This window comes from Melanotaenia boesemani, chromosome 7 (assembly GCF_017639745.1).
Source record: "Melanotaenia boesemani isolate fMelBoe1 chromosome 7, fMelBoe1.pri, whole genome shotgun sequence".
NCBI lineage: Eukaryota > Metazoa > Chordata > Actinopteri > Atheriniformes > Melanotaeniidae > Melanotaenia > Melanotaenia boesemani.
The window spans coordinates 14995910-15021876 of record NC_055688.1 but is presented as its reverse complement, the minus strand read 5'-3'; the positions used below and the strand labels follow the sequence as shown (position 1 = coordinate 15021876).

The 25967-nt window shown below is 36.6% G+C and overlaps 1 protein-coding gene and 1 long non-coding RNA gene across 2 annotated transcripts; one reads left to right on the top strand and one right to left on the bottom strand.

Annotated features, from left to right (window-relative positions):
* Positions 1-243: 243 nt before the first annotated feature.
* LOC121643436 lies at positions 244-17743 on the top strand. Its single transcript, XR_006011113.1, has 3 exons — positions 244-529; positions 16514-16627; positions 17669-17743. It is a non-coding gene; the product is annotated as an uncharacterized LOC121643436 (long non-coding RNA).
* egf (epidermal growth factor) lies at positions 9263-25967 on the bottom strand. The gene is made up of 22 exons (XM_041990855.1): positions 25747-25967; positions 24247-24428; positions 23421-23648; positions 22996-23198; positions 22759-22872; positions 22346-22468; positions 19587-19709; positions 18357-18482; positions 18056-18192; positions 17654-17802; positions 17314-17418; positions 16495-16718; positions 15285-15452; positions 14884-15033; positions 14624-14791; positions 14408-14524; positions 13529-13651; positions 13096-13258; positions 11727-11891; positions 10376-10466; positions 9940-10036; positions 9263-9823 (listed from the first exon to the last, which is right to left on the bottom strand). Exons 1-22 carry the CDS (start codon positions 25897-25899, stop codon positions 9636-9638), a joined length of 3297 nt encoding a protein of 1098 aa, XP_041846789.1. The 5' UTR covers positions 25900-25967; the 3' UTR covers positions 9263-9635.

Genomic DNA, 25967 nt, shown 5'->3' with positions numbered 1-25967 from the left:
GTATCCGTCTTCTGCGTTGAGCATAAAAGGGGCTTTAGAAGACGAGCGAAGTCTTCAAAACACTTGTATTTAAGTCTGAGTTTATTATAATGCAGGTACAGTAAAGACATTCTGATGGCTATCTGAAATAGTGACCTCTGTGATTGTGGCAATGTGAGGGTCACATTATGTTAAGAGTCCAGGCTATAAAACGGAGTGACCAAGGTAACCATTTCTGATAGCCATCAGAATGTGTAACTTTACTATACCTGCATTATAATGAACTCAGACTACAATCCAAGTGTTTTCAAGACTTTCAAGACAAGAAATACATGTAGAGAAATGTACACTGTCGCCCCCCGTGGTCACAGATTCTGATAGGTCACAGATTTTGGTGTAACACCTGACTATAAAATGATCCCGCTTCCAAATGCCAGTTAGTCAGTTTGCCAGATTAAAAACTCTCCGTTAATATGTGTCAGTTTTAATATTTTATTCTGACCGGATATGGGAATAGCCGTGGAATGTGACAGCCCCCAAAAAAGTCACGGTAAGTGTTAAACAACTTAAATATATTTCAAAAGGTGAGGTGCTAGCTTGACTTAAAGTTAACTGGCTTGACTGCAAACAGTGGTGTTCCGTTATTGTCATAAACTTCATGGTCACTACAGACATTCCGATACAATTAACATATTTTTTTCTTTACTTCTTTTTTTTTTCTTTGTAATTGAAACCTGGAAATGTGAGTTTAAACGTTTGTTTATCTAGCTAGCCAGTGGCGCTACAACAAAAGTTGACCTGTGTGTGTGCATACAATCAGCTAGTTTTCTATTCATGTCCCCTGTGTTATATTATTTGAAACAGTACTAATAATTTGATATTCAAGTCACGTTTAAATTCAAATATGTTAATAGCTGTTTTGAAATGTCACGCTGTCGAATAGTGGAGGTGGACAAAGGTGCGATTTATCTTCGTAGATAGCAGTAATAAAATGGACATCCATGTATGTTAATTTGGAAACCTATACATTTATTGTTGGCAATAGCAGTTAAAGCTTGTTGCAAAAGTTGTCTTATATTACTCGACACTAATATAATTAAATGTAGGCTCTGGAATGCAAACATGTGATCTTTCATCAAGCTGAGTTAATATGGAAAAATGTGATTCTTGGTTAAATATAATGTGTATTTGCTGTTATTTGAACTATTTAATGTGTTAAGTTATGATAACTGTTAAAAATGACAATCACTGACAACTTTGTCTATTCAGACCAAGTAGAAAACAGCGATTTTTTTGGCAGTCTGTCCCATTTCATTGCAGTAAATGTTGTCATCCATCCAGGATGTATAAGATATAACAGCTGGATCATTTGCTGTCTGTTAAGTCTCATTTGATTATTTGCCAGCCCTCCACCTTGATCTGCTGCTAAATTAATCTACTCTGTGCACTTAAACTGAATGTATTCAGTTTAAGGTGTTGGTTTGTAGTGATGATGTGAACTGGAAGTCACTGTTATTGAGTTTATTAAATCTGACTTTAAAATATTAACATTTGTCATATACGTTGGCATATTTGAAAAATATTTGTCTCCACTTGTTTCACTCAAGTGTTTCTATTATAATTTTAATCTTTTTGCAAATCAAGTAAAGATAACAAACTTTTTCTGATGCAGATTGTAAGAAGGGGTACCAGCATGGTTGTGTTAGCACAGAGGATCAACATGAGATACAGGATTATTACTGAGCCACTCACTAAAGAAAAAAGGTATTTCAATAAATGAAAGAGACTTGCATTACTATCATTATATTCATCTCAGCTAAGTGAATCAACTGTTCCCTGGGCGCTGAAACATGGCAGCCCACTGCTCTTTACTGAATCTCCTCTTAGAGATAATTCCACTGAAAATTTGTATAAAGCATTTTTCTTGCAAGGTTGTTATGTACCCAAAAGGTGTGCTTGGTTGCTGCTATAATAAGGTATTTTTATCTTGTATTTTATCTCAGCAACCTAGTTCAGGGGGGTTTTCTTTATGCATTATTGCCATCTAGTGGAAGATTGACACTCCAACCTGAAAACTTGTATCAGCAAAATACAGTAACAAATTTAACGTGTTGGTTCCTTTCGTTTTTATTTTATTTAACCAAATTTGGTAAAATACACTTGCAATAATACTGATCAAGTGTCTTGCAATTCAGATGTTTGACTTTGTTTTTGAGGCTAAAAATATTAAAATTAACTTTATCTTTCTTTTTCTCTTATTGTAATGTACATTCATCATAACCTCTTCTGCTTTTATAGTGTTATAGCTTCACTGGAAAGCTGAAATGATATTATACATTATATTTGTCATTGTATCTGGCTAAAATGATATATACATATTTTATAAGCTCATCTTAATGCCTCTACTGTCTGCAGGGAAAATGTGAAAACCACAATTTGAGAGCTATGTGTTTGCTGCAGCGTTGGTAACATTGACTGATATATCTCAAGCTGGGACTGGATGTCACCTGGGAGAATGCAGATTTTAGCCTTGAATTGTAGTACTCAAAGTGTAATCGTCAGGAGATAAAACTAGCTAGGGAGCTACCCAGGTTTTTGACTTTCCCCTTGTTCATGGTCTGCCCATAGATTCTGCCTCATGTGTCTATATCCAAACACATGCATTAGACACCCCCTCCCCTTGCAAATTTAAATCTGCCCAAATCCTCACAAACCAGCGTTACTCTGTCCTGCTCAAGAGCCGGAGGGACCAAAACTGACCTGAAGGATCAGAGCAGAGCCTTTGAGTGGGTAGCTAATTCCCTCTTTAGCCCTCATCAGCTGTCCTGTGGGCTGGACTATAGACATGAGCGACAACATAAAACTAGACCCATCTGGCAGTAATATACAAAATTAGGTAGAATAGAAGGAGTGAAATCAATAGAGTTAAATATGTACTGTTGTTCTTCAATCTTCTCCTATTTCTTTATTTTTAAATCATATGTTTCTTTTTTCTTAACTTGTATATTTAATTTTGACTTAATAATTATCTGCCAGTGTTTTCTCAGTTGTCGTCAGGACAGATATTTTGGATAATTAAGTAAATTAGGAGGTAGATTGTTGTTTTTTTTAACTGTTTTGGTTGTAAAAGAGAACTTGCAGTTTTCGTCTCCGTTCTATTGCGTTATTGCGCTCTGAAACACCATCGTCAAAGCATATTCTACTTAGTTTCTGAAGCACAACATATTTTCATCTCATTTCTCTCATGTTTGTTGTACAATTGTTACTTACCTTCTCTGGGTATTCGTAACTGCATTAGCCCTGACCTCATAGCTTGCACTTTTATGTGATGAACTTTCTCATTTACTGACTTTTATCTTGCCAACATCCTCTGATTGTATTTCAAGTTAGCCTGATATTCTGAAGCTGGAGCATATCTGCAAGCATTTGTGTAGTGACCAACGTAGTTAATGATGACCGCTCCTAGAACTATGGATTTACCATTTGCCTGTAAAGTAAAAATCAAGCTTAAAATCTTGAAGTGTGAGATAGACTGCATTGGACTGTTGCTTTTTCTCTCTTTTTCTTAGTGACAGAGGGAAAAATATAATTTTTCTGTTGATGTAAACATATGGCTTAACAAACCTGTGGAACATAAAGTTGTGTCAGCAAAATACAAAATAACTTAAGGACATTGTTGCTTTATACTGTATTTTCCTTGTATGAAAATTTGAGAAACATTTTTCACAACATTTAAAAAGATGGCAACTCCATATGAAGCCCCCTTGGGACCCGTTACTTACAGTGTGAGTGACTCTATTGCCCCCTGTTGCCCCAATTGCAGAGTAATTCAAGATAAATTGACACTGAGTCCAATTTCATCTATATGTGAAGGTAGATCTGCGTCTGTTTAGAGTGGTGCCCTAACCTGTCTGTTAGCTCTAATGGAGCCCAATATATATATATAAGTGTGTCTTGCCACGGAAATCAATATCGATGTGGCCTCTGATGGTTTTTGAGTTAAAGTGCTTTGTTTTCTGCCATCGTCTCGAAACAAAGAGACTATGGGTGCTTCTATTAACAATTCCCAGTCAACCCAGAGAAAGGTGCAGTCAGAGATGGAGGTAGAAATAAAATAGACAGATGAAGTGGTGGTGAAGGGTGGCAGCACTGGTACCAACATCACTCGAGCGTTAGATTTGGTGGAGGTTAGAAAAGCACCATCAGTGGAGCACAGATGAGCTTCAAAGAAGAGTGATGAGTTCAAAAGAGACTGGGAAGAGCCAAAAATAATCTTTCAATTCCATGAAAATTATGTTATTAGAAAGGTATGTTTTGGAAAGGGTGGAAAAAAGTGTATATATATATATATATATATATATATATATATATATATATATATATATATATATATATATATATATATGTATATATATATATATGTGTATATGTATATATGTATATATATATATATATATATATATATATATATATATATATATATATATATATATATATATATATATATATATATATATATATATATATGTATATGTGTATATGTGTATATGTATATATGTATATATATGTATATGTATGTATATGTATATGTATGTGTGTATGTATGTATATATATGTGTATGTATGTATGTTTGTATGTATAGTATGATACTGAGGCAGAAATTATGAAATGAAAAGTAAAGGGTTCAACTTATATGCCAGCAAATAAGACTAGAAGTAAAAGTACACAACCTTCTCATTGAACTTACACAGAATAGTAGTTTTATTATCCATCTGGTTTTAACATTGGGCAGTTTTATGTCATATCTGGTGCAGGTTGCAGGCACTCTCCTTCGTTCAGTCCACTAACATCTAAAGAACTGCGACTGTACTGTACATCCAGCAATCAATTCTGTGCCACTACAGTTGTCAATGGTTATGACAATTTAGCCTGTGGCAACAGCGCCGGCAGGCTCTGAAAGCCTGTTGCAACTCGCGGCTGGTTGTGGCATTTGCAGTAAGTGCCACGGCATGTTGCCGTTGCCACGATATGAGCCTGGCCCTGCTGAGTGAAGGCATGTTCTGGGAAAACATTCCCCTTAATAATTTCTTCATCTATGTCCAATAGTGTTCTAGTTCGGTCCTTCTTCTTTGGTGGAAGGCCTCCTGTACTTGCATCTACATTCTCACCACCATCTTTGACGCTGCTAGCCATGTCATTGGCGGCATTCAGTAGCAGGTTGTTTGCTCCCTCCTTCATTTCACTGTTGACATAATGATCTTTGAATCTTGCATCTAGCATGGTTGCAATAGCATAAAGAGCTCTGCTTGCACACCATCAAAACAAGCATAGACAGCTTCTAATAGAAAGCCACCTACCTTTGGCTGTTTGCACACCACTGTCTGACTAACTTGTCCTGCCCAGCAGCTGAATCAGTGCCACCCTCGCTGGATTGACCTCTGAAACAGAGGTATGTGCAGAACTGATTTCTCTTTGCTTATTTGCTGTCAGAGTCACTGGAAAAATCAAAATCATCCGCATATGCACCCAAAGCCCTCTTCTGCTCCACCAGGCTCTGCATCACATAAAAAGTTGATTAGCACCAGGTGATCTTGTAGCCTTTTAATGGGCATCCCAAGCTCATTCTGTACAACTTTAAGTCGACTGCAGGCAAGTTGTGAATGCTTGAAGTGCCTGACAATTTTCTTTGCCACGGCCACATCTGCAATGCTGTGCTGAGACAGTACACCTTCGTTCACTGCAAGCTGTGTCATGCACGGCAAACTTGACAGTCCATCATTGCCTTCGTCATGTTAAGCGCATTGTCTCTCACCACAACATGCACATTCTCCTTTGGAATTTTCCACTTTCTGAGCATGTCTTCAAAAACAGCTGCAGTGTAGGATCCTCTGCACAAAAAGTTTTTGTCAATCCATTGTGCTGTAATGCTTAGCGTGATATCATGAAATAAATGGAGAGATGTCTTTTTCTTGGAAACTAACTTCGTTGCAGAACATGGAGTCAACACATCCTGACAGTCAGTATGTATTATGAGTATGATCGATTTCCTATTGCCAGATGTGCACTGCATCAGTATAAGCACCAGTTAAAACAGATGTATATAATGTAACGTACATTAATTCAGTAAAGATCTCTTTGCATATCTTAAAGCTGTTTCACTAGTGTTTTGAATTGCTTGAACTCGTACATCTAAACAAGTTGAATCTACGACACAAATGAGGCCCTTAAAAGGCATTTAATAGCATGAAAGATGATGGCATGGAAATATGTATGTGAACTTTATTTTAGATTTTACGTTTATTTATGTAACTTCTTGCAAAGAACTTAGTTAGACGGGCTGTCTCTGAAAAGGTAACCTAATTAACAGAGCGACTGCCATTATATACATTAAAAAAAGAAATAAACGAACATACTTTCCAACTCATATTCAGCCAATAGGAGAAGGATCCTGCGTCAGCGTTGGATGTGACATAGTTTACATCTGGGATTAAAAAAAGGGGTAAACAAAAGAAAGTAAAATCACGGGTAGGAAAGTAGATATTTTTGGCGGGCAGAAGAATCGCAGTCAAATGCTAGTACGTTACTACTGGTAAGTGCAAAACGCCAGTGTTCCATTTGGATAAACACTTTCCCACGATAGTGTGCACTACAGAAGAAAGTGCTTAGCGTGCACTACATTCTAGTGCACTCAAGTAATGAGACACACTCACAGTCCTGGATTTTGGGCCATTCTCAGAATGTACTCGCATCTTTAGTGGTCCACTTCTGTAGCTGTTCTGATGTCATCAAGGCAGACTGCTTCTGATCCAGCATTAACTCATGTTCCTCTGATGATGACGACTCAGTGGGTTTCTCTGGCAGGGGGAGACGACTCAGACCATCAGCATTACCATTGTTTATGAACATAACAATACTTATAAAACAATGCAAATGAAAATACTGCAGACCGGAAATAACAGCTAATCCTTTATTATCAACCTGAAAGTAGTTCTTTTGTTACACAGTAAATGTGTGGGATGCGAAACCATTAGGTTTTTCCTGACCACCTGGCATACAGTGAGCTAACACTTCTCTCACACTATAGGAAGGTGTGTCACAGAAAAGTATCAGTTCATTCTTTTCGTCATAGTGTACTAACACACTGATTTAAATAGTTCTTTTGACTTATGGAAAAGCTTCCCTTGTTCAGGTCCCCAGTGCTATGGTTTCATCATTTGTGCCATCGGCATGTCCGAAATGAGCAGGTTCCTTATTAGCGCGTTGGTCTGGGCGCTCATATTACTCAGCAGGACAGCTCATTTCTTTTCCATGTCATTGGCGCCATTTGCCACAAAGAGAGATGGGTTCTTCTTTTTGTAAACAAACTTTATTGCAGGACACAGAATCAATACATCCTGACAGTCTGTATGTCTCTTCTGTGTGCACTTTGCACCAGACTCTGCAAAACTATTCTCTGACTAACAGACTACCATTACAGGTGTCACTTCATAACATTTAGCATGCTAACAGGGCTAACACTTGATGTCCAAATGTCTGTGGTAAAACTCACCCAAGTGCAGTTTGCAGTTAGTTTCTCAATGATGTTAGAAATTGCCATTTGCAACTCTGGTACGTCAGAAAAATACCTCCGACTGGGGACAGTGTGGCGAGACTTCATGTATTCTGAAAACCTATGAATTCCATGAATGAAAATGGCTGGTTATCCAGGGCAATACTCCATTTTTGCGTGATATCCTTTGCCCTCAGGTAGTCGTGGCTGTATTTACTGGCTTTATTCAAGGCTTGGTGAAGAGCATGCTGTTTTTTTTTTTTTTGTTTTTTTTTTTGTTTGTTTTTTGCTGGCTGTTCCTTTTCCTCGTTTTTCTTCTTCGCCACCATAAACTCATTCTAACAGTTGTGATGACGGTTATTGAGATGGTTTATTACGTTTGTAGTGTTGAAAGAGTTTGTTTTGGCCCCTCATTGCATCACCAGCACCGGGCAGTCATTGCATTATATTAATAAAATAAAACTGAATTAAGAATAGAATAGATGGACCTTTTTGTAAATATAAATTTATTGATGAAAATAAAAGCAAACTTGATCAATTTCAGCTTAACTCCATCTTCTTTCTCAATACATACATCTAAGAAAGTAGAGCTGACAGATGTCTATATCAAAATAAATAAGACTTTGCTAACATACCATGACAGTTGTTCTGCTGGGATTTATTTTACCATGATTATACCAACTTCAGTGCATTGTCTGTTCAAGCACTGTTGGCATGACTTAGTTCATTTGAAGGGGTTGGAAAAATGAACAGCAAACATTTTACAAAGCTTGAGTAATCAGTTACTCGATTCATATTTATATTTTAGAACAGTAGTCATGGCATATTCTGTGTAAAAAGGAATGCAGAAGAAAAAGTAAAGAAGAAGGCAAATGCAGGCTCTGGTAGTTTGACTAAATTGGAAGTATGACAGACATTCTTTTTCTTTTCAAAAGCAGGCAGTGGAATTAGTTTTTAATTTTTCTTCATTCACTTTGTCTACAGTATAAGTGCACTTGATCAAACACAAGCTTTCAGAACTAAAATCCATAAAGATACCGATTTAGTTTAGAAGTTGGAAGGAGTCAGAACTGTGCATTGTGTCTATTACACAGTGTATATTAAATTGAAAGATCATGGTAGTCATTAGTAGCTGTGTAATGATATATACCTATGTCCAGAACTATGCTATATGTAACATTTGAATCAAGGTATACTTATTTAGTTCAGAAATCTTACTCTTTTGTATCTTCATTTAGGCACATGTCATATAAAAATGATAAGGAAGTTTGTCCTGTGAGCCTTTTAAAATAACATCAGCTGTTATTTATTAACTAAAGCATAATACTGTGTAGAATTAACCTTAAACTAACAAAATACATTTATAATTATTTTATAGCAAAATATTTTATGAACCTGTAACTCAGCCACAAGGCTGCCAGTAAAGTGACCCATATGTCCATCTGAAAGGAACAGGAGGAGACTGAAAGACACCATCTCCTCTTGTTCCTTAAAGGTGGCAATGTCCTCAAATTTGAATAGCTTGTACAGTTCAATAGCTGGCTTTAAAGTTGAATTGACTTGTGAACATGATGCACTTCTCTTGTAGACCATCTTTAGTTTGATTTACAACAGAGGGTAAACAGTCAACTTTAAAAAATATATATGTATGCTGCATTTAATTATTTCAGCTGATTTTGTAGTAATTAGATTTAGACACATTGTGAATTTTCATTTTTTTTTTCTCCTTTGCAGCTAAAACATAAAACTAAGTTTAAAAAACTGAGGACGACTACAAATTGAGCTGTGACATTCCTCATTATACCCAGAGAAATTACTACATAGAAAGGTTTCTATCAATACTGAATTATGTAAAAACGTATTAGTGAAAGATAAGTTTTCTCCATCACATCCAGCTGAGAAGGAATACCTATATGGGTTCACTACAATTTTACTTTGTGTTTTGAGATTCCTATTTTAGCCCTTTCTACAAAGCTCTAAGGCCCATATGTTAAATATACTTTTTGAGAAACTTTTTAGTAAAACTTTATTTTTTCCTACCAAATCTACAATGTTTGATGCACCAAGGTTACAGTACTGTGCTGCGAACTGTACGGCGGTGTTGAACTAGGAAAGACACCCTGGAAATGATGCAGAATTGACAGAATTCCCAGTATTTGAGTGTTTCACTGATGGATCTGAGTTATTAACATTAGGCTGGGTGGTCTCCATAGCAGCAGCTGACACCATGGAACACTCATACCCTCTGTTGTGCTTGGACAATGTTCCTGGCTCTTCAGACGTAGTGCTGGTGCCTGACAATAAATAAATAAATAATGACAGGTGTATGAAAAATGGGCAATGAACCTAATTTTCAGAGAAAGCTAAGATTAGTTCTAGTAGAGTCAGATGAATGTAATAAATGTTGTACCTGTTTCTGAGGAGCAGGATGGGCAGACAGCTCTCCTTGGACAGCCCACTGGTGGAACAAGCTTTACTTCCACTCCACTTTCTGCCACCATGTAGAACTGTAGATTCATGGGTTCATTAAGAGACTGATCAGTTTTAATTAACACTTTAGGTCTTTCTTATTTCTTATCATGATGTCTTAAAGCAGATATTTTGAGTGTAAATTACACAGGATTTAGTGTTTATTGTTTTCAAATATGAATTTGAGTGCTTAAGAATTTAAATGGATTTAACTCAAACTAAATTGTTGTTGATTTTATTTATTTATTTTTTATGTTAACTCCTTATTGAGACTAAGACAATAATTGTGATGTAAATCCTGTGTAATTCACAAGAATCTCTGGTTATGGGGTGACTTTCTCTATTTAATATGTAGATATGACTGAGGGTGGTCTTACCCGAGGAACACTGGAAGTGGTGGTGTCTGACATGCTCTCATCTGTTTCACTATTATCCACTGAGGGCTGTTTCTGGAATATTCTTCTTGTTCTGCGGGATAAACATAAATGTGTATTTAAACATCACCCCCACCACCACCAGGACTTGTATATTTATAAGGTTTGCATATGACAGTGATGCTGTCTGCTCTTTGCAAGTTAACCCTGCAGTTTAACTCAATGAACACATTTTATTAAAAAACATTATATGTTTATTTTCACAACACAGCAGTTTCAATGGACATGTTGGTTTCTTTGCTTCCTTCACATGACTTCTCTTTGTGGGTTGCAGAGGAAACTAAACCATCAAACTCAAAGGACTGCACAAGTACACTTTCAGTCAAGTGCAGAAGGCAATTTTGAAGCAGAGCTATTGGCGACCATGTAGCGTTTCCTTGGGGGTCATACCTCACTGGCTCCATTTTGTAGCTGAGAAATGACCTATTTTTATGTGTAATTGCTGTAGAACAAGCTAAACCAACCATGTAATTGAAAGCGTGCCACTTCCACAGGGGAACCAAGAGTGTAAACACTAAGATGTGGTGAGCTGAGGGGAGGGGTTTTGCTTGTGAGTCAAGAGAGGAGGATGCCAGCATCCTTGTCCATAAGCCAGCAAAACAGTCATAACACAAATCAGCTACTTGGAGACATCACACATGGAAATAAAAGGGAGGAGGTGTCACAGTATGTAGTGTATGTATACTCTTAACTCAGCTAACCTGGGTTGCATGCTGTCATTTGTTCCACATGTGATATGCTCCTCGACCCCCCTGCTGCCATGCCGAGACACATACATTACACGGCTCATGCCACCATGGGTTTGATAGACACCTCTAAATGCTGTCAGCTCTTTCACTATTGAAGCAGGTTTTTCCCTGGTATACAGAAACTAAACAAGGCTGCTTGCATTATATATCATTACAGCTGTGCAAACACCTGCACACATGGTAAAATATGTTGGGGTGTACATAACTGAGCTTCTTCTGGATCTTTTTAGCCATTGGGGTGGAAAAGCTTGTGAAGACCCCCATAAGGTCATAACATGACTCTTACATTTACCATTTCAATAAAACTCAAATGGGATTTATTTTCATTTGTTGCTTCTAAAGATGTCCCTAATATCTTCAATTTAACAACATTCCTATACCCTCTCACTGTAAATGAGCCATGATAATCTTATTTTGATTTCATTAGCTTCTTTCCCTCGTTTTCCCCATTACTCTGTTGAACTCTTTTCTAATATTAAACTTTTGCTACTTGTTTTAATCGCTTAAAATGGCATTTGCCACCTCTTCTTCTTATCCCCTCTCACCTGAAACAGTAGGTGACACAGGCGGTGATAGAAAGCAGGGAGATGAGCATCACCATGCAGGCTGCAATGACCACATTCCTTCTCTTCTCCTTTTCAGCCTGCTGAAGCTCCAACCATTCCAGGTCACTGAACTGACAACGCTCCCCCATGTACCCTAATATACAGCTGCAATGTGTCAAAGAAAAAATGGGATTGTTTTATTAAAAAACGTTTAATATTCCATGCAAAGAATGAAACATCTAAAACAGTTTTAAAGTCAGGCTTAAATCCAGTTCAGGGTGAAATACTTTGGAACATTTCCTGAGCATTTATAAAGACGAGAAGAAAATGTGCTCAGTTTCGTGGAAAAATTCAAAGTAGTGCATAATCCTGGTAAATTAGATATGACAAGTTTTTAAAGTAAAAGATTAGAAAAAGTAGGATGGAAAATATTGCACAAAGACAGATTCCAGGACATGTCATCAAATTCTCAGTCTTAATAACATGCAGCCAGTGAGTCACTCGATGTTTTTTGACTTGAACATCATTGAAAAAGGGAGCCAGTTTGTCATTTCAAACTACTTATTACACTGAAAAAGTCACTAATACCAGCCTGCAAACAGTCAGACACCTTTCACCTTGCTACAGATTTGGAATACTGTTCCCCACGAGATACCTACCCACACTGATCTGCCTTTATTTAAGGCCGAATTCAAGACCTATTTATTTTAAAAAAGGCCTTTGGCTTGTAGTACTTTGTTTTAATGTATTTTAATGTATTTTATACTTTTTGTGCCATCATGTTACATTTTAGTTTTAAGTTGTTTTGTGCTTTTACTATTTTCTATCATATTTATTTTAATGTGTTTGTATTTATTTGTTTTTATGATGTTAAGCACCTTGGTCAGATTGAGCAGTGTTGTAAGGTGCGATAGCAATACACTTTGACTGATTGACTGATAATTGACAATAGAACTTCTAAAAACTAGTTAGTCAGGAGTGCTATAACTAGCATGATTTCACATAATATTGTTCAGTATAATGTTTGTAGAGGGTTTGATAATCAGTACTTCTTTGACTTTTATGTGGAAGATGACAAATTATCTGGGGTTACTTTAACTTTAAAGTTGGCTTTTAATTTCACATGGTGGATTGGCACTGGAGGCATTAATGGTGGAACAATAGTGACACCTGCTGCCTGTTAGTGGGAATAAGAACAAAAGAGAGCAATGGACATATATTTTATTCCAATGTTTGCATGCAGTTTCGCCCCACACATAACTTAAATATGTTCTTAATAGTCTAAAAACCTGCAAATTTGAAGTTGTTGGTAAAATGTTTAACAGTCAATGATTTCAAATGGAAAGATTAGACAAAAAGGTTAATTTACTTGCAGGCATAGGACTCCATTTCAGGAAAGTAGAAGCAGACGCCCTGGTACAGACAGTAGGCCTCATGGCTGGAGGGGCACCTCTCTGCTGAGTTATTGTTGTGGTGCTGTATGGTGTCATCAACGGGGATTCTGGGTGTCACCCATGGTGGTTTGGTCAATTCTTGAGAGGAAAATTATATTTATTTTTGTAAATATACGGTATGGCACTCTTTTGTATACGTAGATTTTAGTGTGTTATTTCGTATTCTGCAACTTTTAGTTGATGCAATAAAAAAATCGATGAAGGGAATCATCTCACATCACTGAAAAGATTTATAACATAATGATTGATGCAAAATAACTGTATTATGTTGGTGTTAGCTATAATTCACAAGCCTACTCAATTTAAATCTCCCTTTACATAAAGGCAAAATACATATAAAAGACACACCTTGACATTTCTGCCCGTTGCCGTAGTATCCAGACAGACACTTGCATATATACTTCCCTATTATGTTCTGACATTCTGCATGTTTGTCACAGTTATGTGTTCCCAGTTTACATTCATCAATGTCTAGAAAGAAAAAAAAGATTTAAAAAGGAAAATATTAAATTGATTAGGCTCTTAAAACAGACAATTATGTTTATTTTATCAGCTTGATTTTACACACACGCACACAAAAATATAAATGTATATATGTAAGCACTCATGAAACTTCGTAAACCTATGATGATGCTTACTAAAATGTCTTAGTAGGCATTTATTTGATTACTTGTGTGTTTGACTTTTCTCTTTGAACTTAGGTATATGCATGATCTCTGTCTTGAGCTTTATAAGCAACTTTGCAACAGTGAATTTTATAAAAACTTTGATTCTTCTTCATTTCCAGAACTGTGCTTAACTCCTTAAACCTTAATAGCTAAACACCTTTGACCATTTAGTTTGGAAAATTCTGAATAATGTAAACTTCCCTGTCTTAATAATTAGACCTGCTTATTAAGACGTGGTTGTTAAAATTTGATCACAAACTGAATCTGTATTAAAAATTCTCAGCTGTTGGTCTACAAATTGTTTTGCCTTATAAATTAAGCACAATAAACGCAACATCTATGAAAGTATAAGTGGGTAATAAGTTAATTAGTGGGTAATAATTAAATAATGACAACTACCTACTTTTACTCTCTTTTGGAGCAAATACAGCTAGAGGGAGGAAGAGCTATTACAAGGAGGATGAAGAGGTCCCTGGTATCAAATGGAAACCCATAACCTTATCTCAAACTATGTTTTTTGCTTTAATGCACTTTCATTGCACAGTAAAGGAATACTCACCAAGACATAACTGTCCATCACCTGTAAACCCGTCTAGACATAAACAGGTGGGGTTTCCGGCATTCAGCAGGCACTGTGCATTCACGTCACAGCGGAGAGAGTAACACTCATTCTGGTCTGACAGAAGGGGATATACAGGAGCATAATGTTCAATTAGAGAAAGATATTAAACGGTAAGAGTTGCAATTAATTTTGTTTTTTAAAGTGCACCGTTACCTGAAATCATCTTGTCTGTGAAGAGAGTTGGCTCATTGGCTCCATCAGAGTGGAGATCAACTTTCTCCTTACCAGCTGTAAACCCAGCTGTTGTCATTGGTGGGTTCTGATCATTAAATGTTTTGTTTTTGAGAGCTGTTGAATCAGAGGCTTCACTATCTCCAGATTCTGTTAAGTGATATAACAAAGTTAAGCATTTACAATTTTGTTTTACTTCAGATTTCATGAGGTATGCAGTAGTATGAGTAGGATATATTTACCTGTTGTTCCATTTAAGCCATCAATAGGAAAACAGTTTTTTCCATCAGCTGATAGGATGTAACGTGGAAGACAGGAGCAGTGGGCAAATCCCACCTTGCTTTTACACACCTGAGCACAGCCTCCATTCAGGTGAAGGCAGACGTCTACCCCTGAGAAGGAGTTTTACAAATATCATTGTTGTCATTGGCTTGCATATGGATCATATTAGGCTTAAATAACATTCTGTACTTGGTGTTACATCTTGAATTCGGACATTTTTTTAAGTGTTGCAGAGATTTTAAGAAGGGTACTCTTGCCTTGTCTTTTGAAATCATTAACGTGGAGATCATGACAGCACACCACTCTAATTCGTTTTTTCAAGGCGTACTTTAAGAATTTAATCACAGGTGTTCTTCTGTACCTGGTTTAGAGAGTGGATGAACCACCACAATGGATGCCGGCTGAACCATGCTGCCATGGATCCGCTGCAGTTTCTTCCCAGTCCGCTTGTGTATGCTCCTCAGCTGCTGGTGCTCCCAGTCAGAGATCCAGAGCTGGTCTTCAAATACTGCAAGGTCAAAAGGACGACCTGAGAAAATAAGTAGAGGACAAGAAGACCTGAGTTAACTAAATTATCCTAGGCAGGTACTTGAGCTTGAGTAAAGGCAAAGACACTGGCTAATGAGAAATTTACACACATGGCGATGGACAATGACTATAGGAAAGTCTGAAGGTTTCACTCTTTTTTAAAATGTTGTTTTCCAGTATTGATTTTTGTCATTTCAAGTTGAGTTTAAATCCCTACTTTTTCTACAGCACACAACTGCAAACTGCACACATGTTATGTTTGATGGGATGTCCTTATCAAAATATTGGCACTGAGGCATGGGATGCCTTAGCCTAACTTAACTTAGCCTTCTGATAAACACAAATATGCTACATGCTATGTTAAAGAATCTAAAGTAATCACACACAAATTTGTGTAAATCAAACTGTATTTACGGAAAGCTTTTAATAATTTTACAAGACCTTTAAATGATCCTGTAATATGAAAAAGCAGTTTTAAACATAGCTTTTTTCCCCCATAGTTAACTTTAAAGGCAGCACATCTGGGCTGTCATTGATGCTTCTCTGAAACACACTGCTTCCCCAGTGATTCAGTGGTAATGGTGAATTTCAACTGTTTTATTCATAGAAGGAAATGTAGGCTGTGTATACTCTTAAAAATTTATTGAGAAATGGTGTTCATACTGCATATCTGTATTGATTTGCTAATCAGTCATGTGGTAATTACGGTGCTTGGAAAGACTGCTATGGTGACTGATGCAAAACAGATCAGAAGTTTAGGTGTAATCCCAAAAAACCAGTCAAAAAATGCTTTGATTGGATCAGCCTTATATATGAAATTGGATTGGAGCATCCCTACATAAAACTTTGCTATCATTCCTAAGTTTACATCCTTGGTACAGCATTCATGTCACAGAGCTTCAACTGACTAATTTCCTTTATACTTTTACCGTTTTTATACTTAGCTTAATGCTAACATAGCCTGCAGTAATAATATAATGCTTTTTACACTACTTCACTGCATCTATCTATGTTTGCATGTGTATCTTTCACACAAACCTCACCTACTTGGTTCTCTAACAGAATTCGTCGATCTGAACCATCCAAGGCGGCAGTTTCAATCAGGCCCTGCTTCTGGTCACACCAGAACAGTCGATCGTCTGTGAAATCGATGGTCAGGCCGGTAGGTGACACAAGGTTGGTACTAGCTATGACAGCCCGTTTTCCCCCATCTAAAGAGGCACACTCCACCATAGGCTGGATCCCTACGTCAGTCCAGAATAACTTCCTCAAAAAGGAAAAGGAAAAAAACCATCAACTCACAAATTATTATTTTATATTATCTTTATATACTTAATCATCTATATACATATACATACAGGTCATCTATATATCATCTATCCATCTATCCATCCATCCATTTTCTATAATGCTTATTCCAACTCAGGGTTGTGGGTGAGCTGGAGCCTATCACAGCAATTAGCAGGCGAGAGACAGCGTACACCCTGGACAGGTCACCAGTCCATTGCAGGGCCAACATAGAGAGACAAACAGCAAATTACACTTATTCTCACTCCTAAGGAGAATTTAGAGTGACCAGTTAACCTAACATCCATGTCTTTGATTTGAGAGGAAGCCTGAGAACCCGGAGAGAACTCACTCATACACTGGGGAAAACATGCAAATTCACAGATAGCTGCACTGGGATTTGTCTGGTTTCATTAAAAATATGTTTTTGTGTCAAAAAGTTTAAATCTGCCTTCTGATAAACACAAATAGGCTACATGCTGTCCATTGATTTCAGCTTGAAATATTTATGGGTTTCAAATGTGAAAACTTAGAGTTAGTTTTCATTTCTATTTGTAGGAAAAAAGATGACTCACTTTGCCAGAGGATGAACTGCTATCCCTCGTGGTTTCTGCAGCCTTTCACTCACAACAGTTTCTTTGTACAGTCCAGTCAGAGTGCTGCTGTCAACAGTCGACTTTCTGTAGAGCAAAAGTAAATGTAGAAAGACTGTAAAATGGAAAATAAGCTGTTCTTAGTAGAAAGTTTACCACTTAACAAAGAAAATGTTTTCAAAACCCATCTCTATTAAGTGATTCTTAAAATGTTGACATGTTTTATTATTTTGCTTTTTTAGATTTGATATACATGAAAAATAGATATAAATATACAACAAGAGTAGCAAATATTTGGTAAAGGAGTTAAATGTTAAGTAACTTTTTATCTGTCCAGTACATCCTGCGATGGACCCAGTCAATTGCCAGTCCTTCTGGTGAATCCAAACCATGAGAGACAAGAACGTTTCGTGATCCACCGTTTAGATCGACTCGCTCAATTGTCTTCTGACTTGTGCTTGCAAAGTACACCTACAAATGTATAAAAGAATAAAGAAAGTGGAAAAATACAAAGAAAAAGCCATACTTTATTAACCACTAGGCAGGACGGCTGTCAAAGTTAAAACTGTGAATTACCACTAGATGTCACTAGATGTTTACATTTAAACCATGCTGTAATCTGAGACCTGAGGTTACTTTAACACATCAGCAGCATATGGATGTAGTCTTCTTTTGGTATAAAATTATGTAGCTTAATATCAACAAAATGTGAAGGGGGTTTTACGTGGTTCTGGACAGGGTCGTAGTCCAAAGCTAAGATTGTTCCTCTGGGCTCCTTCACCAAGGTTTGATCCTCAGTACCATCAGGGTTAATTCTTCTCACATCTACTCTATTGGCAACAAGTAGGTAGGGTGGAGGTCCTGAAGAATAAGAACATAGTTGTTCATGAGTATTTGCACCACAGTAGATTTTTTAATAGTTTTTAATAGGCTATTTATCGGCAGGGAGATTTAGAAGGATGGGAAGTGTTTTTCTATGTGGGCTAATCTGCCTCCACCATCTGCTTTGCCACAGTCTGACTCACCAGTTGCAATGCAGCGTTTGCCATCTTGATGGAGCTGGTAGCCAGGCAGGCAGCCACACTGCCACCTACTAGGAGTGATGGGAATACAGATCTGACTGCAGCCGCCTTTATCTGCTGATGAGCAACCTGCAACCACACAAATGAGTGTTAACATAGATCAGCCTTTGCTGATTACAAGCAGGCATCCAGTTAATCCAGTTTTATTCTAAATTACAATTAAAAATCTAATTCTGTCATTTGACTAAACCATTCTTTAAAACTGGTAAACAAATGCAGTCAGCAAACCCCTGCTTATCGAGGTTGTTGTCCTCTAAGTTGATTCAGAATTAAATTAAATAAAATTAAAAGAAATTAAAGAAACTGAATGGGGAAAAAATACTCAACTCCAAAGGGGAGTTCTAAAAGTGAAAATTATAAGCGTGCTGTACTAAGTGTGGTCAGGATTTTGAGCCTATCTACCCTCAATTTGACCTCTTTGATCCAACTATTATTGATTTTAAATTCATATACCATTCATAGAGGTATATATTCAAGATTTAGGATTAATTTTTCATCCCTCAAAAAGAGGCTATATAGTAAGGTTCAAGAGGGCGTCTTTGATAAAAAAAAAATGAGAGAAAAAACAAAGAAAAAAAAAAGACACTTAATTATCAAGCTGAGAAAAATAAATAATAGTAATTGTAGTTATTATGAATTTAGTAGACTCATATGCTGAGAGAAATAACCACTTTTAACAGTTGATGTTTATATATAGCAGCAGGGTGAACTGATCGCATGGGTTTCTGGGCCTCGTCTTTTTCTATCCTGATCAAAGTCAATTCGGTACATTGGAACCAATGAAGTTCTGAGTTTTCTAAGTTTTCAGTCAGTAGCTGCAGAACCTTTCTGCTGTGAAAAGCAGATATTGCATGTCCAGTCAGGGAAAGTAGAAAAAGTTTACTGGTTACATTAGCCATTTTAAGATATCGTAGAAAGAGCCAGTTTCAACATATTTTCTCTAGCATTTGAGGTCTCATCAGTTTCTCTGTCTAAAAGATGAACCCACTTTCAAAGAGGGATGTATAAGATCTACATATTCAGTATAAGAAAGAATGCTTTCTTCAATAGCATGTTTGTCAAAGCTCCAACATGTGAGAACATGACTTTAAATTAGAATAATTGCATTTTATCGCTCTACTTAATAACAGCATTTATTTTGAATATTAAGAAAATATGTCGTATTACTCCTACCAGTGCATGCTTGTCCATCCTCCTGAAGAACAGACCCCTCGGGGCAAATGCAGACGACACCATTTTCCATTTGTAGGCATCCATGGCCACATTTTATATTGCTGCCTTCACATAGTATGATTTCTATTTTGAAAATGTAAGAGGGAAAGTATATCTTCATAGACTGTAATTATGAATTATTGAGTCAGTCAGAATCTTCAAAACATTAAAGAAAATGTAAAGTAAACTGCTGGACTTTTCTTTTAATTAATCATTGAGTGTACTACAAACAAAATGAAAATGATGCATAATGATGAAAACATTTTCAGGTTATTTTTAGGCCTAGCTGGTGTAGATGATCCGGATGGGCAACAAGCTTCTTAGAGCTTGTCCTGGTACAATCCGTTTAAGAAAGCAGACTTAATCCCATTGAAAAGGTAGAAAGTGTGATGAGAGGCTCAGTCAGTGAGAATGATGTAATGTTTGCTCACAGGAGAATAATATCGTCTGTACGAGTGAACATTGGCCAGAAATACAGAAGCAGAGTGAGAGTCTGATGTGAACCGTTGCCCTCTGCCAACTGCTGTAGCCAAAGCTCTGCCTCATATAACTGAATCATTTTGCAATCTTTCTTGATACATTCTGCTTTAGGACATGTTGCCAACTACTCAGTGCATTTTAATAATTCATATCAAGAATATTATATGCTCACAATAACTAGGTAATGCATAGACGTTAAGATGAATATTGGTTGAGTTATTTTTAATATTTTGAATTTTCTAACTGAGTATATTGGCTCCAAATCTTAAATCAGTTGAGCTCTAATTCAGATGTTTTATTTTTTTTCATTTATTTATTTTTTTTTGTTATGCAGTTATTCACTTTGTACATGTTAGATAGCAAAGGCAGCAACTGTAATAACGGGACCAAACAAAAAAAAAACAAAAAAAAAATTCTTAGGATTGTTGTTGTCATCTATTAACAAAACAGAATCCACATGCTGCCTAGTTGTAGCCTCTTCTTTGTAATCTCTGCTGTCATCTCCATTGTCTAGCGTGTTAACTTGGTCGCATGTTTGTTCTCTACTGGACCTTGGCAAAGGTTATCTACTAAACAGCTTAGATGGACAAAGCTGCTGACAAGATATGTTCCCTACTACAAATGTCACCTCATCATTTAATCTCATTGTGTCTATGAACCTTTTCTATTGTCTTGGCTTCAAACCAGCGAGATAAGAATAGAAGAGATTAGGATTAGAGCTGGATTGATACAACAGACAGGCCAGTATTGGCTGATAAAATTATCCATTACCCATATAACAGTACATGTTTATATACCAACTGATAATCTATTTCAAAGCATTTTTTTAAATAAATAAAATAATAAAATGAAAAAGAAAGATGCATGGAATAATTCAGTAATGATGCTCTGATAGCTCTGATTTCATTGCTAAGACTTGGCACTTCGAGTGTGCAGCACAGCTGAGCAGGCCGTGGTGCAGAGTGAAGCAGTGTTTTTTATAATGAGCCAGTCACTAGTTTAGGGAAATACAGCATTGGTTCAGGAGAAATCACCTTTTGACAGAATGGCTCTAAATCAAATGTATTTTGGTTTGTTTTTAGGTTAAAAGTATTTTAATTAAATGGCAAAAGCAACACCTACAATAATAAATGACCACAGAGAAACAAGAAGTATAGGTTGTGGTTGTTTATTTAAGTACATTTTTTCTAAATATGCCTCCATGACTGCAATCTATATGTTTGTGCCAACAGATTAGATTGTCTGAGTTATCTGTTTACTTAAAGAAGAGCTATTGTTCTGCTGGAAGACAACAGATCTGCCTTAAAACAAACAGGAAGAGATGTTCATAGCAGTACAAGTGAAGCAATGGAATAGCTAAATAAATACAAGCAACATGCTGTTTGTGTATTTAAGAGTTCAAAATACTTTTGGTCATTATTGAAGAAACTAGTTTATCATTTTTAACAAAGCTCAGTACATAAGTATTCACATAAAAAAAATGTAAAATAACTTTTTTTCTTCTAATATGTGTTGTTGCTGCTTCCATTTGCTTTCCACAGCCTAGCAGTTAAAGTGCTGTTGGGCCTTAAGCGTGTGACAAAGTGTCACTGTTTTGACCCAAGTAACCTAGCACACAATTGGGAGCTCACATATCTGTAGTTTGTCTGGACGTCCATGACCCAGCCTTTTTATAGGTTCTCTAAGGTCAAAGTAGAGACTGGTAGACAAATACCAGATTTAAAAGCAACACAGAGGATCTAATCTCATTAACCAATGTTGCTGTCACTATGTTGATCAAAACAACTTGATGAGTAAAACAAGTGTTTTAATAATAACTTTCTTCTTTCACTGTGCAAGGATGATGCATAGTTAGGCCTTAGTGTACACACCTCTTAGGAATCTTATTTTTAATGTTTACTGAACAAAAAAGCTGCATTCTTATATATTCACTAATATGATGCTAAACTCTTTAAGCTTAGAGGATTAAGAACATTTTGTTGGTTGTTTTGAAATCAGAATATGTGTGTTTATTCTTGAAATGTCTAAGTTAACAGTTTGGGTTTAGTGGGTCAAGCGTAAATGCATCTAATTCCATCTACCAGTGATTTCACTGTTATTATAACAGTGAAATAATGGCATAAAATAAAGCAAATTTTTTTTCTATGTTTCATTAATTATTTGCACTCCTTACATAACAATCAGTGCAATTAAAAATAGCTATATAATCAATATTTTGATAGAATATGTTTCTAACTTACCTTGGCATGTTTTCCTGTCTGGTAGGAGCGCGTATCCTTTTGGGCAGGTACAGAAATATGAGCCTGGGATGTTTTCACAACCAAGAGAGCAGCCATGGTTCCAGTGGGCACATTCATTTACATCTATGCCACACACAGATAAATATAATGATGTAAGCTTTTTTTGTTTTCCTTTCAAAGTAGATGCAAATACCATAATGTAGTTTATTTGTTCTTCTAAAATACGTTTAATTCAAGTAATAGTATATTTGGTGTTTGCAGCGGATAACTCAGCACTGGCCTTATACACTCAGTCATGGCTTTTCTTTGTTTTTTTGCACTCCTTAATAAGCTCCTCACTTGTAAACTGAACAAACATGATTTTGCTTTAATTATTTAATTTGTTGACATTGCCTTGAAGATGCTGCACCAACCTTCACAATAACTGCCTTGTTTACTTGGAGCAAAGCCTTCGCTGCACTGGCAAACCCCTTGATCTGCTAGACGGGAACACACGTTCACACAATCCCCACTCTGTTCATCACAGCCTGTTTGGGAAGATTAGCAGTCGTTTACATTATTGGAATACTTCCACTGCATCATATTTTATATTAGAAGTAAACTGTTAGGAAAATAAAGAGACGTTTATATTAAGTTCAGTTGTAATCTACCTGGAAAGGTTGATGATGAGTCTTCCATTGGTTGGTTGAGGGGATGCACCACCTTGATATCAACCGGAGGTTTTGCCATTTTCCTAATGTTTACATCCACCGGCTTTCCACCAGTGTATTTGTTAACTCGTTTCATAACCCGAGATGCTGCATCAGTGTAATAGAGGTGCTCCAGGAACACTGATATTCCAAGTGATTGAGAGCTGTCAAACGAAAAAAAAAAAAAATTAAGTCCATTCCTATTATCGGCATAGCAGCTCACATAACTGTACCTGAAATACTGCACCAATCAGCTACCACATGAAAGTCACCAAGAGGGAGGGTAAAGATTTTTGTTCACATTGCACCATTGGATTGTAGCTTTCAAGTAAATGTGAATTTCAAAGTTTCAAAGAAATTAATCAGAATACAAAATCCTTGTTTACCGGAGTGGCTGATCAATGATGTGCAAGGTATTTCCATTGTAGTCACAAGAAGCGATGGCACTTTCTCCTTGCAGACCAAACTGAACCCAGAACAGCCTTTTGTCTTGTCGGTCAATCGACAGTGCTCTGAGTTGTTTGGATATTTTAATTAGTGTTGTTTTCATCTGACCCATGACATCAGAACGTTGAACACTTGAAGTCATCTCGCCAGACAGCCAAAATAAAAACCTGCAAAATATTAGTTTTGAACTAAAAGAGAAGTCTTTACACTTTCTTTTATAAGTTGGCTTTATTACTGTTTGTTATAAAATAGTGTACTTAAGAAAATAGCTTCTCCTTGTTTGAAGTTGTTCTTATATAAATGCAAACAAGACCATGAATCAGGAGCTTCATAATCATTTTTGCATTAAGTCATATTTTACAATAAATAAAGCTATAAAGAGAAGAGAAGCTCTTAAAAATCATAGACAGAATGTAGTTGTTTAACATTTAACAATGACTAAACCTAAATTCAGTGACATTTCAGCAAAAAGTGCCTAGTTAAAAACAACAGTCACTATCTTTGATCAGAGAAGCATGTGGCATGTGAGAGTAAGTCTGTCATTTCGCATCTATGTGCCAGCCACGCTTGATGGAAAGAGATTTACAGTCCTTTTTTTGGAAAGAGAAAGCATTTATGCAATAGTCATACTCAAAACTGAAGATCTGAAAATCTGTTTAAGAATCTTTTATCCCACTTCAGTTCTAAAATATGAATCAACTCTTACTTTTAAAATGTGTCGAGCATTTAAAAAAGTAGCATCATTATAAAAACATTTTGGAGTACCTGACAGTGGGGTCAACACTTATGTAACTTGGTTGGGTTAAGTGTCTTAAGAGTGTTCTCTCATTTTTCCCATTTGTATCCATTCTCTTGATTTCCCCTTTTTCTCCATTTGTCCAATATACACTGTTCCGAATCCAGTCCACCGCAAGGCCTGAGATGTGTTTGTCAAATGAATGTAGCTTCTGTAAAACAAACATTGATGTTAAGTAATTTCAGTCAAAAATTCCAAAATAACCCCGGTTTTAAGTACATTACTGGAGCCGTTTTTGCCCTGCAGTGTCCCGAGGCTGAGAAGCCACACTTCATAGCCTTTTTCCCAGAATCTCACATTACACTGGATTTCGCTTAATAGAACCATGACACACTTCAGCAACTAGATATCAATACTCTAGCTGCTTTGAGCACATACCATGGCTGATTGAGCAAAGAGACGCAAGAGGAGAAAGCAGGGAAAGAAAGACAGACAAAGATAAAGCAAGAAATAAGACATGAGTCAACATCGGACTGACTTTTACTGGCTGGAGAGAGCTCAGAGAAGAGATAGAATGCAAGACAGATGCTTAATTAGTCTTCATAAGGGGGCATGTGAAAATCTGCCAAAGCTCAGTAGTGTTGCTTTAAAAGTGGTCATTGTAAGAAAACATGTTTAAAATATTAAAAGGCAAACAGCATCTAGCAAGACATTTAGTAAAGGCAATACATGTAATGTTCTATAAAAGCACATGTGCTTTGCTGCTGTAACTGAGAAACTTTGCGGACATACCAGATTTTCTTGGAATGCTGCATTGTACCACTACATGTCTATAGTAGCCAAGATGTTAGTGTTAGAACAGTTGTGATATCCCAGAAAGCAAACAAAAGCCCATTTGTTAAAAGGGCTAAATTGTTAACATTTTTTGCTGTCTGTGCTAGAACCCTAGCTAACTGTATAATGTATAAAGTTACTGTTATTGTGACCGACCCACATACTGTGGAATGCTAGTGCTAGTTTTAATGTTTATAACGGTTGTCAGTCAGCTTTTTTGCTTGGTGATTTTTCAGTTAAAATTAATGGAATCAGTAGTTATCAACTGGAAGGAGAGCAGCCAAATATTTTTTTTGTTATCTTTTTACTTGTTTTCACCAACTAAGCTGATGAAAATAAATAAAAATAAGACTTGTAAATGAACAAATTAGTCTTGAATAGGAATCGAAACACCTCATCTAGTTAAACTCAGTGATCATTTTCCAAACCAAAAGTCCCCTTTAACAGACCATATTTATGGAGGTCCCATTAGCCAGCAAGCATAATTCAAAGGAATTTCTATGGATATCTTAGTATGAGACACCAAAGAACCCCCTTTCAAATCCTGAGGGAGGCCAACCGAATATTAGTCAGATGGTTTTAATGTTGTGGCTGATGATTGTGCATCATCTGCATTAAAAATAGAAAACATTTCTTAGAAGTGATTGTTTGCATCCCCAACGTTCTTAGCAACTTTAGAGCAGTTATGTAATCACCTGTCTGTGTGCTCCTTTCACAGAGACTCTGTAAATGACCCCTTTGCGCTTGTCAGCCCAGTAAACTCTCTCTTCTTTGAAATGTAAGTCGAGCAGAATAGAGCTTCCCACGCCTGCCACGAGCCTTCTGTGGTTCTTGCCATCGAGGCCCATCCGATGAATGGATTTACCATGACCGAATATCAGGAAAGGCTGTGAAGCTACAAGAAAAAATCAAACAC